The 17195-nt window shown below is 39.0% G+C and overlaps 1 protein-coding gene across 1 annotated transcript in view; it reads right to left on the bottom strand.

The window, feature by feature from the left end:
- Positions 1-17195, bottom strand: part of FZD3 (frizzled class receptor 3) — a 54145-nt gene that overhangs the window by 2935 nt on the left and 34015 nt on the right. Inside the window, exon 4 of the mRNA XM_010002185.1 lies at positions 480-628. Coding sequence (XP_010000487.1) covers positions 480-628 — 149 coding nt within the window. The remainder of the gene's footprint in view (positions 1-479; positions 629-17195) is intronic.

The raw sequence follows: 17195 nt of genomic DNA, 5'->3' as shown, positions 1-17195 counted from the left end.
GCACTAATGCACAAGGGAAGACTAAAATGAGAGACAATTGCTTTTAACTGCATTTATGGTGAAAAGAACTTATGTTTGATTTTAATTCAAAGGTCTGATTCAGTTGACTAGATAAGCATATTTAGAAATAAAAATTTCAATTCCACCTCTTAGTAAATGGCAGAGAACTTGCAGTATTCAACTGAAACCTAACTCATGTTAAAAAGTATTTTGAAAACAGACAGAGTGACATAGATTTGATTCAGGGATCAATGAATAATTATGGAAAAACAAGTGACAATTCTTCAGGGTTTTTTTGAGCTGTTCCTTGTCTTGTTCTCACTTAATTTTGAATAGGTAGAGATTTCTGAGAGTCACCCTTATCTGTTCCCATCTTTGCCTTCAGGACAAACTAACCAAATACTCTTCCAGGACTACAGGGGAAGAGGAGAATATTTGCTGGTACTCAACCAGTTTAGCTATGGAGTATCAATACTCACTCTTTTTTCCTGCGTCCATGGAAGAAGCTAGCCCACTCAAAACAGGTCTTTTTGCTCCCTACCCAGAAGACAGAGGGTATCCCAACAACCAAAGTCATGAGATATTTCATGAGAAAGAGAATCAAATCTGGACGACTCATCTGAGTAACCTAGAGAGAGAAAAAAAGGAGAAGTTTATACAAACCAGCATAATTCACTACTCCATTTATTAACTCATTTAAAATAACTGCTCTTGTCTTGAGCCAAAGTAAACATCAACAAGGTTCCTTTGTTTCATGGCTCTAGAGAGTGTGACCAAGCGTGCTGCACAGCCCACTGTTGGGCAAAACAAAAGGTACAGCTGCTGTGAGGTCTTGGCCTTCATTTGTGTTCCTGGTCTGTTGTCTGTGCCCTGAATAGTGTTTTCTAGTCTACAAGTTATAAAGTCTTATTTCTTTGATGGAATTAATCTATACAAAACCAGGTGCTACACTTTACTGTTGGGAAAAATCCCAGTGAAATGCTTCATGGGATGCTCAATGATGATCTTTATTCCCTAGCCTTCAGAGGACTGTTACACACATGGTTTCCTTCCCTCAGGAACTCAAGGGCTTCTGCAAGGTAAGGCTGCCAGATTCTTACCCACTTGGCAGAACTCCTACCTCTCTCCCATTATTCAATGGGATCAATTGGATTTGAAAAATTGCTCATCATGTCTATTTTTGCAAACATTCTGGTAGGCAAAGGGTTTGTTTGGAAAAGATGCATAGAAGATACATTGATGCTATCTCAAGGAAAGTCTGTGAGGTAGTTTTAAAACAAACATGCATCCAGGCACTCTCTTGAATCAATAATCCAGCTCAAACACTGAACCTTCAAGGACAGAGAACTTCATGTGCAAGCCTGAACGATACCACAGTCTTCTATAGGCTGTAGAGGAGAGGAACTAACTTACTCTGATATCACTAAGTTCTCTGTAAGCATTTGTTCAACACTGCCACTAGCACCGTGACCATGGAAGGTGCTCTAGATCTCAAACAACCACTGGCCACTGAGTGCCTTGGGGTATAGGTTGCCAGGGAAGTTGTGGATGCCCCATCCCTGGAAGTGTTCAAGGCCAGGTTGGATGGGGCTTGGAGCAACCTGCCCTAGTGGGAGGTGTCCCTGCCCATGCAGGGGGTTTGGGACTAGGTGACTAATGTTCCTCCAACCCACACCATTCTATGATTCTATGATAGGAAGAGGTTCCCTGCTTTTCCTCACAGCTGAGTGTGAGGTGGTCAGAAAATCAGAATGAGGGTACAGTCAAGAGACTCAACAGAGTCAGCAAGTGGGGGAGACAATAAAACTGACCACAGCAAGGCTGAGTTTGAAGGACCAGGTCTGCAGAACACCTTGAAAATGTTTAATGTAACAGGGCATGAGGACTATGAACAGAAACAGCATAAAGGAGAACAGGAAGTAGTCCTGGAAGAATAGAAAGAAAATGAAGGCAGCCAAGGACCAAGAGAGAATGCGAATGATAAACAGATGACATAAAAGGACAAGAGATGTGATGGCAAGAGCAGAAGGCAGACCAGATGGGAGGCAGGAGATCCTGGAGCTGGGGACTCCTTGGTAAGTACTGACACGCCTTTAACCAGACTGGATCCAGAGCAGAAGGGTCTTCTGCCTGAGAGAAGCACAACTAAAAGCAGCTGACCTGAACCAGAAAAGGAACTTGACAGGTGAGAGGCAGACACTGGTGACTGTCCCATATTGTGACACAATGACAATACAAGGTTACCACTAGCATGGCTTCAGGATGTGTAAAGGCAAGGCTGGGAAAGATTTTTAAACAAGTGGAAATGTGATTGATCTTGCATTAAATTCTCCTGATTCCTACAGCAATAAAGTAAGTACATAATAGGATCACAAAGATCCACAGATGGCTCAAGGATTAGTATGGCAGAAAGGTTTGGGACTGTTTAATCATGGGGAGATGCTCATGAAATTCAGTCTCTTTCTAACCAGTATACCTGGAGCAACAGCTTCAAGACTGATGGTGACACAGCTGACAAAAACTGTTACTGGGCATCTACTTCCCTGTTTGAAAATATCAAACAAGCTGTTTCAAGGGGAACATTATAAGGTAAGACTGAGATTGAAATATTTTGTAAAGTTCTGAGAATTCAGTTCGTATTCATCTTCCTGGAAAGTAGTGGGGTACAGAGCAGGATGGCAGGGAACAGACAGCCTGTCTTCTAAGAAGCTTGTTTGGCCTATAAAGACTCAGAAGTGTGGGGAAAAAAAAAAAGCAAAAAAAAAGAAAGCTACATAATGTGAAACCCCTAAATGCTGAAACAAAGGGAAAAAACACCTAGGAGTATTCCACCTCAGCAATAGGAAAGAAATACGGCTGCATGAGCCACGAAGAAATGCCATCCTTCCAGAAGCAAGACTTTGGAATAGCTTTCAAACCAGAATTGTGGGGACCAGCATCTTTTAAGGTCGAATGTTACCAGTTTAGGAAAGATGTTGACAGTGATAGTCAGAGCTTCCCACTGATTCTATGAGCCTATATTAATGTAGAAATACGTATACTACCTCCTAAAACAACATCAAGAACCATTTTTTTCCCCAAACTGAAAACCTGAATTCGATACAGTCACTCTGCCAAGATGATCTGCCAGAAGCAGGTGCAGGCACCTTGACGTTCCAACCCTATAGTGCTGACAGACATCACAGCTTCTGCACAGACCAGTGAAAACAGAGCAATCACTGCTTAATGCTGTCTATTATCACACATTTTTTTAATATCACTGTTAAGAGATGGAAAATGAAGAGAATTTAAGCATCTTGCCCAAAATCACACAGCATGACTGTGGCAGATTAGAGCATGACCAGAATTCAGGACCATCTATATTGGTCTTCCATAACTACATGCTCATCTTTCAACTTAATATAGAAACAAAATGAATAGTTTTATAGGATGTTTCTTAAAGTTCAACTGTGTATGAAGTGGGATCAAGGCTCTCCCCACACCAGTCCTTCCCTCATCACTCCTTAGCAAGCTTTCCATCAGTCTGTGTCCCAAGAAAAACACTGATGTTGAAGATCTTCAATGACCATATGGATCTTCCTACGCTTGCATCCATCTAACCATGAAAAACAAGTCTGGAGGCTTTCTAGGTTGTTTTGTAGTCAACCTGTAAGATTCTATTTAAGAAAAAAAAATAATCTTAACAATTACCCAATAAAAAATGATCCAACAAAATTAAGCTCTCAAAAAATAACCTTATTATCTCATTTCATAATGTGCAAATGTGGTGTTAAGTGGAATAAATGGTGAAATTCATTGTTTCTTAATGAAGGTAATATTCAGGTAAATTTTTGTGTTTACATATAATGCTTGTCTGCTGGGCCAAGACTCCCCTGGCACAACTACCAGCCTGAAGGGAATTTAATTTTGAGTCTTGCATTAAGAATACAACAACAGTTCTAGTGCTAAAGGTCTCAGCTGCTCACTGTACTACAGGACATCTCTATTAACTGACTGAGTCAGACTGCTTTATGCTAGAGCCAACAGAAATCAGGTGCTGTGATGAGTAGTATTATACTGAATATATTATAAATCCCTCTTGCAGTCAGTATATTACACTATTTCCATGAAGATATTATATGAAATAATTTGATACCAAAACTTCTGGCTCAACTTATTAATGCTGAGTGTTACAAATCATTCCAAGCAAAAATTAAAATAAATATATACAACAAATTTCTTCAAGTGAAAGGAAGAATATCCTACTCTTTGGCAAAGCAACTTATTAAACATCATTACAAACATTTATTCGAAATAAGCTTCTTTGCACAGATCAAGCAACTCAAGTGGTAACACATTAGAGTCAGAGATCACTAATTCTAAAGTGACTGCAGCTGTTTTAAGCTACATATAAATGTCTAATAATCTGTGGATACAATAATTAATATAGGAAAAACAGAACTTGAAATTACTGTTTCAGGTTATAAAACTGAAAATACCAGGTGTTTAAACCCAAAGCCTCTGAGCCCATTTCCCAGAAAGGCACCCATGTGACTCCTCGCCCTAAACATTGTTGTTTCCTTTCCTTAGGACAAAGAACAGGTTGCACAGTTTTCACAGCAGTAAAACTAGGCAAAAGTTCACTTCTGTTCACCCTCAGAACATAAATCCAGCAGATTTTCACTTCTGCTGCCCTGCCTGCCTGTGTAGGAAGAATGAAAGATACAATGTACAAGTGCAAAGCATTGCAGACTTGAGCGTGATTAGATATATTCCTGATATACAGAATTATAATTCGACCTGGAATAGTCAGACTTCACACACCACTTTACTGAAATGCAGAACATTTTCCAAAAGCATCTGCCCATGTGATCTGCTTTGCTACACATCCACAGCATTGATAGTTCTAGAAACAAGGGTCCTTATTTATAGTAAATCCCCACTGACTGTGAGTATAAGGTTGAAACTGTTTCGGTAGCACTTCTGCTGTTCAAAAAAATGTAAGATACCCTTAGCTTCCACAGCCCAGCTCATTTTTTGCTATTTAGGCCTCCTGCTGAGAAAATCCAGGTAAATGGGGCCACTGAGGCAAATGTGGATCAATAGAAGCAACACCATCAGCAATTCCAGCACTACAGAATCACTTCATCTCCCTTTTCTCAACAAATTCCTTGTGCAGGACCCCAGCTCTTCCAGAAGTATCTGACTCCAACACATGAAACCTCAATGATTTTCTGGACAAGTTCTTTGGCAAAAAGCTGCTGCTGTAATGCTGAAATAATCAGCATCTTAATTTTTTACAACTTGTCTCAAGATGAATGACAAGAAGAGGAGACACAACACTTCACTAAATTCCAGACTTCTTTACAACCCCTTCAAAACCCTATGTGATCAACCACCTTTGAAGATGACAGGGAAAGCTGGACCAGATACCCATCCAGAGAGAGGATAATACTAGGGATATATAACATGGTCCTAGATGATGCAAAAGATCATCCTTCCATGTCTGCAGAAGTTGTAATTTTTTCTTCTCCAGCTTCGTTTGATTCTTTGCAGAGAGCCTTTTGCAAATGCAGGCAAGAAAGCAGTCACCCAAATTTTGGGTGTAACAGAAATGAAGAAAAAGGGGCAGACTGATTCACTGACACATGAGACACTCGGATTTCTGAAGCCATCCATGGTCACTTCATTTACCTTCCATTTGCTTTTTAAAAAATTCAGAATATTCAAATATATAAACCAAATGCTAACTCCTTTCAGCATTAATTGAATCTACATAACTCCTTAAAAGTGAGGACACTGGGAAACATCTAAAGGCACAGTATGTATTTAGTATTTATTGTAATAGAAAATAGAAGTATTTCAACTTTGCAAGTGAAAACCAGTTGCAGTTTTAAAAGTACCAAAATTTAAGCATGGTGGAATATACACTTTGGAAATGGATAAATGGCAAGAACATGAAGGCAAGTTTTTATTTTAAAATTGTATGTTTCAGAAAAAATCTCTCTTCAGGAAGTTTTAAATGGAAACGTGGCAGTTCTTTTAAGAGAACAAAACCAAAATGTGTAAAACTTACACCACTGATGCTGTGTGCTACAAATATCAAAGTTTTTTTTAAGAAAGCTAACCTATTGCTGTAATGGAACGGTGAAAAATAAACTGAAATGCAGCTACTAAGAATTAAAAAGGCATTTTAACCTCTTATTTTTCTACAAAACCCTTCACAGCTGCTGGCTTATGCTGAGCTCCATATAACTACACATAACAAATACCGTAGAAACAAGAAGTAAAAATCCCTAATGTGAACTCTCTATGCAGAACTTCCTCTTCTTTTATAGAATTACAATGCAAGAAGCACTTCTAATCATTATTATGTTGTAATTTACTCAACAGATAGTCAAATATCACAAAAAGAACAATCTCAGTGGCACAAGGAAAAGACGAGCCTAAGAAACACAGTTTCTTATTGTTTGTGATTTGACTTCTAAGTATATTTGAAGCTTCTGAGGCTACAATTAAAGAACTACAAGCATTTTAGCAAGATATGTGGAAAGCATTCCCTGTTACAATTTTTGATTACAACACATTATTGATGGACTGCAGTAATTTTCATATAGTAACACACTACATCCCTCTACCTTTCATCTAGAGATGTGGGACATCCTCATGCTCTCCCCCACAATGGTTTAAATGCTGAAGGAGTTGTAGATATTCAGCTTTTAAAGTTTCATAGGGATCTAAAGGGGTATTTAATCACAGAATACCCTTTACAACCACAGCACCATCCAGCTCACCTGAGCTGACTAATTTAGGACTTCAAAATTAGCCACAGGTTATACACTACAGTAATTTTCCCTGAAATTAATTTGGTATGAGCATTAACTTCAAACTTCATTTTTGTTCTGAGAGCATTCCAAGTTGTGAAAGGTCCAATGTGCACCTAAAAATAGAGGGCAAGCACTGTTACAGCTCTACAATAACAGCTCTCAAATATTATTACGCTTTTGGCACAGATAGAGAAGCATGAATCCCACCAGAAAAGCAAGCTCTGTAATATTAGAGACTGAGTTCCACTGCAGATGCAGCCAAGGGGGGAAAAAACCTCTTAAACTAATACCACAGTTTAGGCCTGCTACACTCCTGTTATCAGCGGAAATGGTAACTGTGAACATCTACTAAGTAATTTAATTCGGTAATTTCTTCAGTTTCCCTCTTGGCACTGCTGCCAGACCCTTCTTTACACCTGTCAGCCTCAGTGCTCCCCTTGTTATCATGTATCAAAGGCCTTCTTATGTATTGCCAAGCCACAGACACAAATCTAGAGACAACGCAGAGCTCCACTGGGCCTTAAAAGAACTGTGATAGTACTTTTCTTTCTAGAGAAAAGCCTTTATTACAAGCACACTGGTCTGCTCTCAACAGCAGGAGCTGCCTTTCCATGAGGGCAGACAGTGTCAAGGAAACAGAGACCAGAAGGCAGCCAGTCCAATGTCCTTCAAGGTGAGAACCTCTCCTAGAGGAAAGATAATACTGGTTGTGATTCTCCATTTCCCCTCATACCAGATCACTTTCCCAGGGATGCAAGAGGGGCTCGTGCACTCCAGCAACATGAGAACTTGACAATTTAGCAAAGCCAGCGCCAATCAGTTAGCATTGTTCTTGAGCAACAGCCTGATCATGGCACATCAAGTTGGAGCTGCAGCAAAGGCAGCCAGATAGGAAGATGTGATTGGAAAGTCTTGACAGGCTTTGTGCAGACACCTGGGTGAACATTAGATTGCACAGATCTGAGTCCCTGAACTGAGTCTGTCTTGCTGTGCAGCTCCAGGACTTCAGAAGGACATAGCTAACAAGAACAAAACAGGCAAGGATGTAGATGCAGGGGTTTGAGTTGTGCGCTCTACACTTCCCTCTATTGTGTTCAGACACGTCTCACAAGCAGCATGGGCACTGATGTTTCACCCAGCAAAGACCAACAGACAAGTTCTGTCAGATACAAAGATTGCATATGTGATAGAGAGATTTCTGGAACCCATGTCTTCCCTCCCATCTGCTGGCTTGGCATAGCAGCTGGGTTGGTACAGAACATCAAACAGAAATGTACTTTCCTCAGTGAATACGAAAAGACATTTGTTTGAATGTGTTGTTTCCCTACTGAAACACAACAATGGCAGGTGTTCAGAGAGGAGGTTAAACCCATCAATTTCAGTGTTCCTCCAGGGAAAAAACAATGCTCCTTTGTAGGCACACTGTTAATTTTGGATGCTTACATAACTAATTTCTGAATATTTTCCCCTTCTGCCCCTGAACGATCAATCATGGTTGCTTTTTAGTGATAGAGACAAGTGGCCTCTTCCCACTCAAATGTATGAAATCACAAATTAATGATCTTGCTGCATATGTGAAGTGAAAGCACAAGCAGAACACCTGTCCCCCTCCTTTGGGGAACAGCTCCACAATAACACTGATCATTTGATATTTCCCTAAGGATAAAAACTAATGAAATTCAAATTAACGCATCCTTTTGTTGAAAATGGGAGAAGTGGGGAAAACACCAAAGGGAATCTGATCCCAGAGTCTCACTTTCATAACCATTTCCATCACTGTCATTGTTTTGAGACTTAGAATATTATACTCACACCACTCACTTCTCAATAAAATGTAGTAGCATTTGTCACTGTAAAATAAAATATAATTATTTTTCCATATTATTAGTATCTTGCAACTTTCCTGGCTTCTCCAACAAGCGAATCCATGCCACCATTTTGGCTACTAGGTTGCACAGAATTGAGAAATTAAAAGCACCTGAAAAAAAGGTAACAACTAACCCAATTTAGCTCTCATTTACAAGGTAATAACAAAGCCAACACCTACTTCATGAACTTCAGAATAGCTGAAGTCAGTGTGAAACAGGATTAGGAAAACTCCCTGCATCCAAAAGAAACAAAACAAAACTTTTCTGGTTCTAAATACTAGAAGCCACACAGCTTATGAGATATCTAGACTATTCCATGCAGAATAAATATGATAATTGAGACCACAGGATTTCTGAAGATGCAGGTTGGTGCTGCCACGTGAGGACAACGATGTTCTCTGGTTCTTGCACTTGGTTGCTCTCTCCTCAGCTGCAGGAGCATGAAGCACCACACACTAATTTTGCCCATTGGCTCACATTAAAACAATTAAATTGTTAGAACAGTTATAAGAAAAGCATTACTAACTATTCTCCAGGCTTACTTAATAACTACAGAGTTGCTGTATACCCAGAGTGGAAATTAAAGCAAAGTGATCATCAGCCTGTACAAGACTTGGGCCAGTAACACACAGCTTCAAAACTTAATGCGAGCTAAAAATATATAAATAAGACAGTGTAATTAAAGCTTATAAAATTACCATCTTAATGGGATACAGGCTATTCTGGAGAAAGCTTGTTCTTAAGAAGTTAAGTGTTAGCCCAGGCACTACCAATTCATCTCAATGCCAAATGCATTTGCAATACATTTTTTTCAATAATTTAATCTGTGTAAGTGCCTGTAAAATACACCCTTAAAAAACCTGCCTCGACAGAACATATAAAATACAATTAATTATATTTTAGAATAATTTATCTGGAGTTTCTCTGGCATCTTACAATGAAGATATATGATAAATAAATATTTGGGAAAGAAATAATTTCATCCACAGAAGAATCCTAGAATCCCAGACTGGTTTAGGTGGGAAGGCACCTCAAAGATCATCTAGTCCCAACCCCCTGCCATGGGCAGGGACACCTCCCACTAGACCAGGTTGCTCCAAGCCCCATCCAACCTGGCCTTCAACACTGCCAGGGATGGGGCAGCCACAGCTACACTAATTTTGCCCATTGGCTCACATTAAAACAATTAAATTGTTAGAACAGTTATAAGAAAAGCATTACTAACTATTCTCCAGGCTTACTTAATAACTACAGAGTTGCTGTATACCCAGAGTGGAAATTAAAGCAAAGTGATCATCAGCCTGTACAAGACTTGGGCCAGTAACACACAGCTTCAAAACTTAATGCGAGCTAAAAATATATAAATAAGACAGTGTAATTAAAGCTTATAAAATTACCATCTTAATGGGATACAGGCTATTCTGGAGAAAGCTTGTTCTTAAGAAGTTAAGTGTTAGCCCAGGCACTACCAATTCATCTCAATGCCAAATGCATTTGCAATACATTTTTTTCAATAATTTAATCTGTGTAAGTGCCTGTAAAATACACCCTTAAAAAACCTGCCTCGACAGAACATATAAAATACAATTAATTATATTTTAGAATAATTTATCTGGAGTTTCTCTGGCATCTTACAATGAAGATATATGATAAATAAATATTTGGGAAAGAAATAATTTCATCCACAGAAGAATCCTAGAATCCCAGACTGGTTTAGGTGGGAAGGCACCTCAAAGATCATCTAGTCCCAACCCCCTGCCATGGGCAGGGACACCTCCCACTAGACCAGGTTGCTCCAAGCCCCATCCAACCTGGCCTTCAACACTGCCAGGGATGGGGCAGCCACAGCTGCTCTGGGTAACCTGGGCCAGTGTCTCACCACCCTCAAAGCAAAGAATTTCTTCCTAAAAATCTCATCTCAATCTTCCCTTTTGCAGCTTGAAACCATTACCTGAACTGTTTTTCACCAGTCATCCCTTGTCTGTGTTGTGCCAGGGGGACACACAGAAGTCTAATCATCTACTGGAAAAAGAGCCTGAGTAAGAAATAATATAGCAGAGAGTGGCCTCTGACAAGGTTATGCTGCAGGGTTTCCTCATCTATCTCCTTCTTGAAAAGAGATCCCAGAGGACAACTAAAAAGGTCCTGACTCATGACTAGAGTCTAATGACTTGCCTCCAATGCTTTTGCCCTTCAGGCCCTGCAGTTAGTCACAGTGTCAGCAACGAGCAACCATCAAGAAGTTTGAGCTAACTGCTCTTGCATTCATGGATGGGAATGCAGAAGACTCCAGCCTCAGTGATCATCTTACAGCCATCTCGCAAAATTCTTGGGACAGGCTGATTCTGCAGCTTCAGGAGACTACTTCTGGGAGAACGCCCTGTTTATCAAGGGAAAGCTGAATCTTAATGAAGCTATCAGGATGTCTGATAATTTGTGGCTTTATCTTGAAATGGAAGACAGCACTCAATCACCACAACTAATTTTTAAAGCCCTAACTGTGGTTTTTAATTAGAGAGATTGCCCAAGCACCACCCTCGTGTTTTACCTTCATGAGGAACTGGTATCACGAGTCTCCTACTCTAACACTGGGCATTAGGCATGGGAAAAGCAAGTCTAGTTGAGCGTACTACCCATTAGAGAGCTGGATATCTCTGTCCTTTCCCTGCAGCCATGTCCAAGCTGAAGTCAGTTGTCTTCTGCAGAGACAAAAAGCAACTAACTCCCCACTTGCCACATAGTACCTTCTCCAGCACAGCTTAACCCTCCTCTTGCCATTGGAATAAAAGAATCACTTCACAATTCCAAAAAATATATTCCTTACTTTGTACCACTTCAGGCCATCTCCCAAATCCTCACTTAAGATGAGCTGTAACTGTCTGACAGAACATGTCCAAGGATATATAAACTCTTTTTTCCCTTAGACTTGTGACTAACACACAGATTAAAATTACAAACTACAACTTCAGTTGAAGGTACGACTCACCGAAAGGTGTTGAACACAAAGGATGAACCAAAACTCATCTACTACCATTTCTCTTCCTTATATCCCAATGCTCATCAAGAAAAATGGCACACAGCTCTCCTTATCTCTGCTGTGGAACCAGAGGGTGTTACTGAAGGCTAACGTCTTTGTGCAAACAGGGATTGCTGTTGCCATGAGCTAAAATGCTTCAATAAACTTAAAGCTGAAAGAAAGTTTTATCAGCAAATGCTTCTTGAGTTGCACCCACAACACACTGCTTGATATACCTATCACAGAGATCAAGACAAGAAGGAGATGCCTACCTGAATTACTGGCAGATCTGTCAAATTAGGGATACTGAGGGGTCACTGCAGTAGATTGCATTTGGCAGATCTGTCCTGTGGCCAGAGAGGTTGGAAGCTCCCTGCTGCCATTCAGAAAAAAATAGCATTTTTTTCTTCAGATATTAGCACTTCATTGGGAATGAAACAATAAGTCACAAAAAAATAAAAGCTGCTAATGAATCAGATTATCTGATTTATGTCAACCCTCCTACTAAAAACATATACGGACTAAAACCATTGCAGCCTTAATATACATATTGGCAGTAGATGTTCTTTCTTGAATGTATTAAAATTTTGCAAGACAAAATTTAGCAAGCTTACTACAACCCAGGCTCAGAATATATCCTCATTAATAAACCCCTACTTGAATGAAGATATTTGGCATTAAGCACACAGAACAAAAGCAACATCCTTGGTCAAGTCAAGCCTTCCACTGCTGCAGCCAGCAATGGCACACAAGTCTGTTCAGTTACTCATCTTTATCCTGAAATAATAATTTTCCCCCCTTACTGCATCCTGTAATTTTTTAATTTCCAACTGAGGTTTATTCATGACCATGTTATCATTCTGCCAGCACAGCCATTTGACTTCAGCAGCTGTTTTTAATGTCCTTTATGGATTTCTAACACTGCAACTGCATCCCTTCTTACTTTCCTTTGGCAAGACTATGTATGCTCTTACACACTCCTCCTCTAAAGACAAGCTTGAACAGAACCTCATTCCTGGCACCCTTTCATAACTTTTCTTTTTTTGTTTCCTTCTTACAGTCTATTTTGATCCAACACAATGCAGTCAGTCCCATAATGCCATACAGGAAGAAACCTAGCTGCACCTGAGATTATATTTGTTTCAATAATGGTTCTGAATGAGTAATCAGCACACCGTGAAATCAATGGAGGTGACATAGTAAGAAACAGATTTGTGACATTTTGTAAAGATGCAAATAAGAGCCAAACCATAGCTTAAAGAAAAAGTACAGAACCTAGGGGAAAAGAAACAAAGAGCTGTTTTAGCAAACATAGCATTTATAAAATATTTCTCATTCTCCACAGACAGAATCACTATGTTCATCAGTCTACAAGCCTTCTTTTTCAAGTTACAGTGTGAAGGTAATAATAATGATAATTTACATTATTTGATTCTTAAATGTCAGTGAATTTTTGAAAAATAATTTGGTGTCAGGGTTATTATGTCAATTTAGAAAATTTTAAAATGTAACAATGAACACTGTAAAACTCAGAGGGTGGTTGAACAGTGGAACAGGTTGCCAAGAGAGGTTGTGGAGTCTCTGCCCACAGAGATACTCAAAACTTGGCTAGACACGCCATGACCCACCAGCTCTAGGTGACCCTGCTTTGAAATCCTTTAACTAGAGGATCTCCACAGGTCACTTCCACTTTCAGCTACTCCCAAATAAACAAGAGAGTATAATACACTCAAATATAATAATAAGAATTATTAATGCCTCAGTTTTCTTGTAACTCCCCTTAGTTCTCTCTGAAAGCACTGCTTCAGCACTAGAGATGAAAATATTTTCATATATTATAGTTGAGCTGTTAAACCCATACCTAATGTATTTTTAGAAAGAAGTCCCAAACTTCAAACATGAGGAGTAACATAGCCTGGTCAGAGTACCCTAACCCTGATCTGTGAATGTTCTACATCCTGGAAGAAGACACAGCTCATCAGTTTTGATATTGCTTATCAGTTGTGATACTCATCAGTTCATGACACTGCTTCTCAGTTTTGGGTTCATGCTTTGACTCTATCCAGCTGAAAATGAGAAATAGGCACTGGCCTTTGTTGTTCTGAGCATAACAATTATTTTAACATAAAATAGCATTAAATATTGTATATAATGACTTCAGAAAGTCTATCAGTAAGAAAAAACATAAACAAAACACAAGTAAATATATATCCATATAACTAATAACAAAAATTGTCAATGGAAAATGTGTGAATAACACAGCTATTTAGATAACTCAAACATAGTCTTTTTTGTACAAATATATTCTTATTTACATTTTTAAAATGTATTTTTATATTCCTCAGTTTAACTTTGACGCTTGAGTGGGCTCAGCTGATGTGGAAAGCAAACCATCCCACATGTTGGGAAGAGATACTTTACTCTTTTTCTGCATTTACTAATCTAGGAAACAGAAAAATTCTCTCTTAAGAATTAAGAACTAATGGGAGGATGTTGCAGGGGAGCACTGCACTTTGAAAAATCAAACTAAAAGTGTGCAAGTATTTGTTACCTTTTCATGCCATATAGCCAACCATGTCTAATGTAAGTGGATGTTTACCAAGATCAAGAGACACACAGAACATGCCCGAGAGATATGGACCAATCTTATAGGAGAACTTAGTTCATATATCTCATTATATTCCATAATTACAATAGCTGTATTATTTTTAAGCACAGCCTTTAATCACGCTGATATCAGGTCTAGAAACAAATTGTTTTAAGGGAGAGAGTAAACATCTTTCTATATTTGTGTATTTACAGACCATATTCTCAACTGCTTTATGTCACAGCACTAAGCAAACCTCTCAAAACACTCCCTGCAGGAGCTGGCTGCCCACATTATGCCTTGTGGCATTACAGATACGGTGACTACAATCACATTTTCCTGAAAAGCCCAAGCTTTCAGAAGAAAATTCATTGTTGGCAGTTGAAATCTAAGAAAGAAGATCTGTCAGACCTGTTCAGTCCTGAGACCAATTCTATTCAAACATAAGTACCCTTCCAGGACTGGAGTTTTAGAAACTTGTTGGAAATAATGATGATACTCTGGAATTACTAGGAATAAATGCACAAAAGTGCAGCATCCCTAAAATTTATTGTGTTTCTGTGCTGACATGATAAGTCATTCAATAGTCAAGGAATGCTACAAAGAACAACAAGAGCCATCTTACTGAAATCCACTTGGATGCACAATATTTGGATGTATAAACATTGAGGCTCAGCATTTGCTGAGATCTTGGCAGAGATCTACAGTTAACTCCTCATTAAAGATCTTCTCTTTGCAAGCTGGTCTACAGCTGTTTTGATACGACTGTCCAATATCTGAACTCTGAAACCCATTGAAAGAGTCATCAGAATTAATGAATGCATTGCTAGTCAGAATTTTCAAATGCAAGTTATAGACAATGCACTTTAATAACATTAAAAGTTAGGTGTTTCGGGTTTTTTTTGAGGTGACTGATTTCGTAACACATGTATTGCAACATTCAATTCTGGCAGTTAAGAGTGGCTGGTGCTTCAAACCCAGAGAAATCAGACCTCCTAACTTAGTTTTTGTTGCCATTTTAATAGCAATTAAAAGTGTCAGTGGAGAAAGAGTGCTTCCTTAATAATCAGAACTAAAGGCTGCTCTAGATATAAAGCATGCTTATTAAAAAGAGAATGGAATGAAGCTGAGAACTCAAAAATAGCAAGATCTGACCTCCTTTGGCAAGTCACCCTCATCAAAATACTGAATAAAAATAAATTAAAGAAAGAAAAAGAAAAAAAATAAAAGAAGAAAAAAGATGACCTTGAGGAGTCATACTTGGGTACAAGTACAAATCACCCTGTCTGAAGATAATGGTTGAGCAATCAGCATTTTCCTTTGTCTCTAGCTCAGTCAATCCAATTAAAAAAACAGCCTGAAATGAGTCACGGGAATGAAATGATTGCTTTCACTCAATATGTTAATTGACTGGAAATTGCATACATGCCAAGGTGAGATAAGAATACATTGCATCCTACGTAGGATTTATCCAAGTCCTGTATGTGCAAGAAGGAGACAGGGCTGATCTTACTAATGCTGAAAAGGAGAATTCTGAGAATTTTATTATTTTCCTTGAATATTTCTTTTTCTAAGTGTCTATAACAGGAGAAATTAACTGAATCGCTGCTAGGAAACAGTGTAATTCTGTGATTAATGTTGTTCTGAGCTGACATTACTTCTGTTTTTGAAAGAAGCCTAACTCATAATTCAGCTTTGCTCAGTCTTTTTTGAGCAAACAGCAATATAGAAAATATGTTTTTATCTCAACCTCTTCTTTTTTTTTTTTTTTAGGACAGAATAATTACATTCAACAAGAAGCAATTCCTTAGGGCAGATTTAAGCAAATCCATTACCTCTTCTAAGAGGAATTCTAAACAATAACTAATGAAAAAGAGGGAGGAGGAGAAATCTAGATTTATAGACATCTCTAAATATATTCTTTTTATGCCTGTGCTACACACAAACTGTGCCAAGACATTTCTTAACAAAGCCTCTTTTCTGTATCCAGCTTAGTGCTCTTCCCCACACATTTCTGAAGACCCACTGTAACACAGATGGTAAAACAGCTGAGACGTTTTGTATTTAAAAAGATTGGGGCAACACCTCTGATTAGTGGAGAAAATGGCCAGAACTGGAAAATGCCATATACTGCAGCCAATAAAAACGGGGAAATTCAATCCCGACTTCATCAGCACCCCAAAATTGCAGACTCTACATCTCAACAATTACTTCCTGCCACTGTTTTCAGCAAGATGTTTGCAAGCCTGATCTTTTCTTCTCTCTGGTCCGCGTGTGCAATTGTTCTAAAGCACTTGTGCATGAAAATAAAGCCTGTGTCAACAGGGGTTACACTTCACACACAATGCAGCCATGGGAAAAGACAGTCTGTAACGAGAGCGTTTATAAGTGCACCAGTCAACTTTTGCCACCACAAAATTTGAAATCTCTACAGTAAATTAAAATGTCTATTGAGACTTTGTGTGGCAAAAGTGCTATAAAAACTGAGTTTGAATAACACACATTAAGAAAGGCTTTTTTGGTTTGTTTTTCTACTCTTTTTGGAGGGGGTGGAGAGGAAACAAAGAGCTGTAGCTGTAAAACCTGAGCTGGAAGTTAGAGTGGCTTGTCTCAGTGTCTCTTTTGCTTCTGCCCAATTTTATTTAAAAGTAGGCACTACAAGATACAATATTCAACAGAGTAAAACAACAGCCGAGCAGATGACTAAACACTCCCATACTCTTGGCTCTCAGCCTACCATTACTTTACCACCACTGTCGCTTTTCAGTTGGCACCTGTTCATTAGAAAGCTGCCCTGTGTTGAAACTGCTCGGCAAGGCGGCTGCAAGGAGGCTCTGCTTTCAGCGCCCTTCCCACCCTGTTTGCTCAGGGCACCAGGCATCCAGGAAAAGAAGGACAAAGCCACATCAAGCAGGAAT

This window comes from Chaetura pelagica, unplaced genomic scaffold (genome assembly GCF_000747805.2).
Source record: "Chaetura pelagica isolate M959 unplaced genomic scaffold, ChaPel_1.0 scaffold107, whole genome shotgun sequence".
NCBI classification, from domain to species: domain Eukaryota; kingdom Metazoa; phylum Chordata; class Aves; order Apodiformes; family Apodidae; genus Chaetura; species Chaetura pelagica.
The sequence above is the reverse complement of the archived record's forward strand: the minus strand, read 5'-3'. Positions and strand labels throughout refer to the sequence as shown.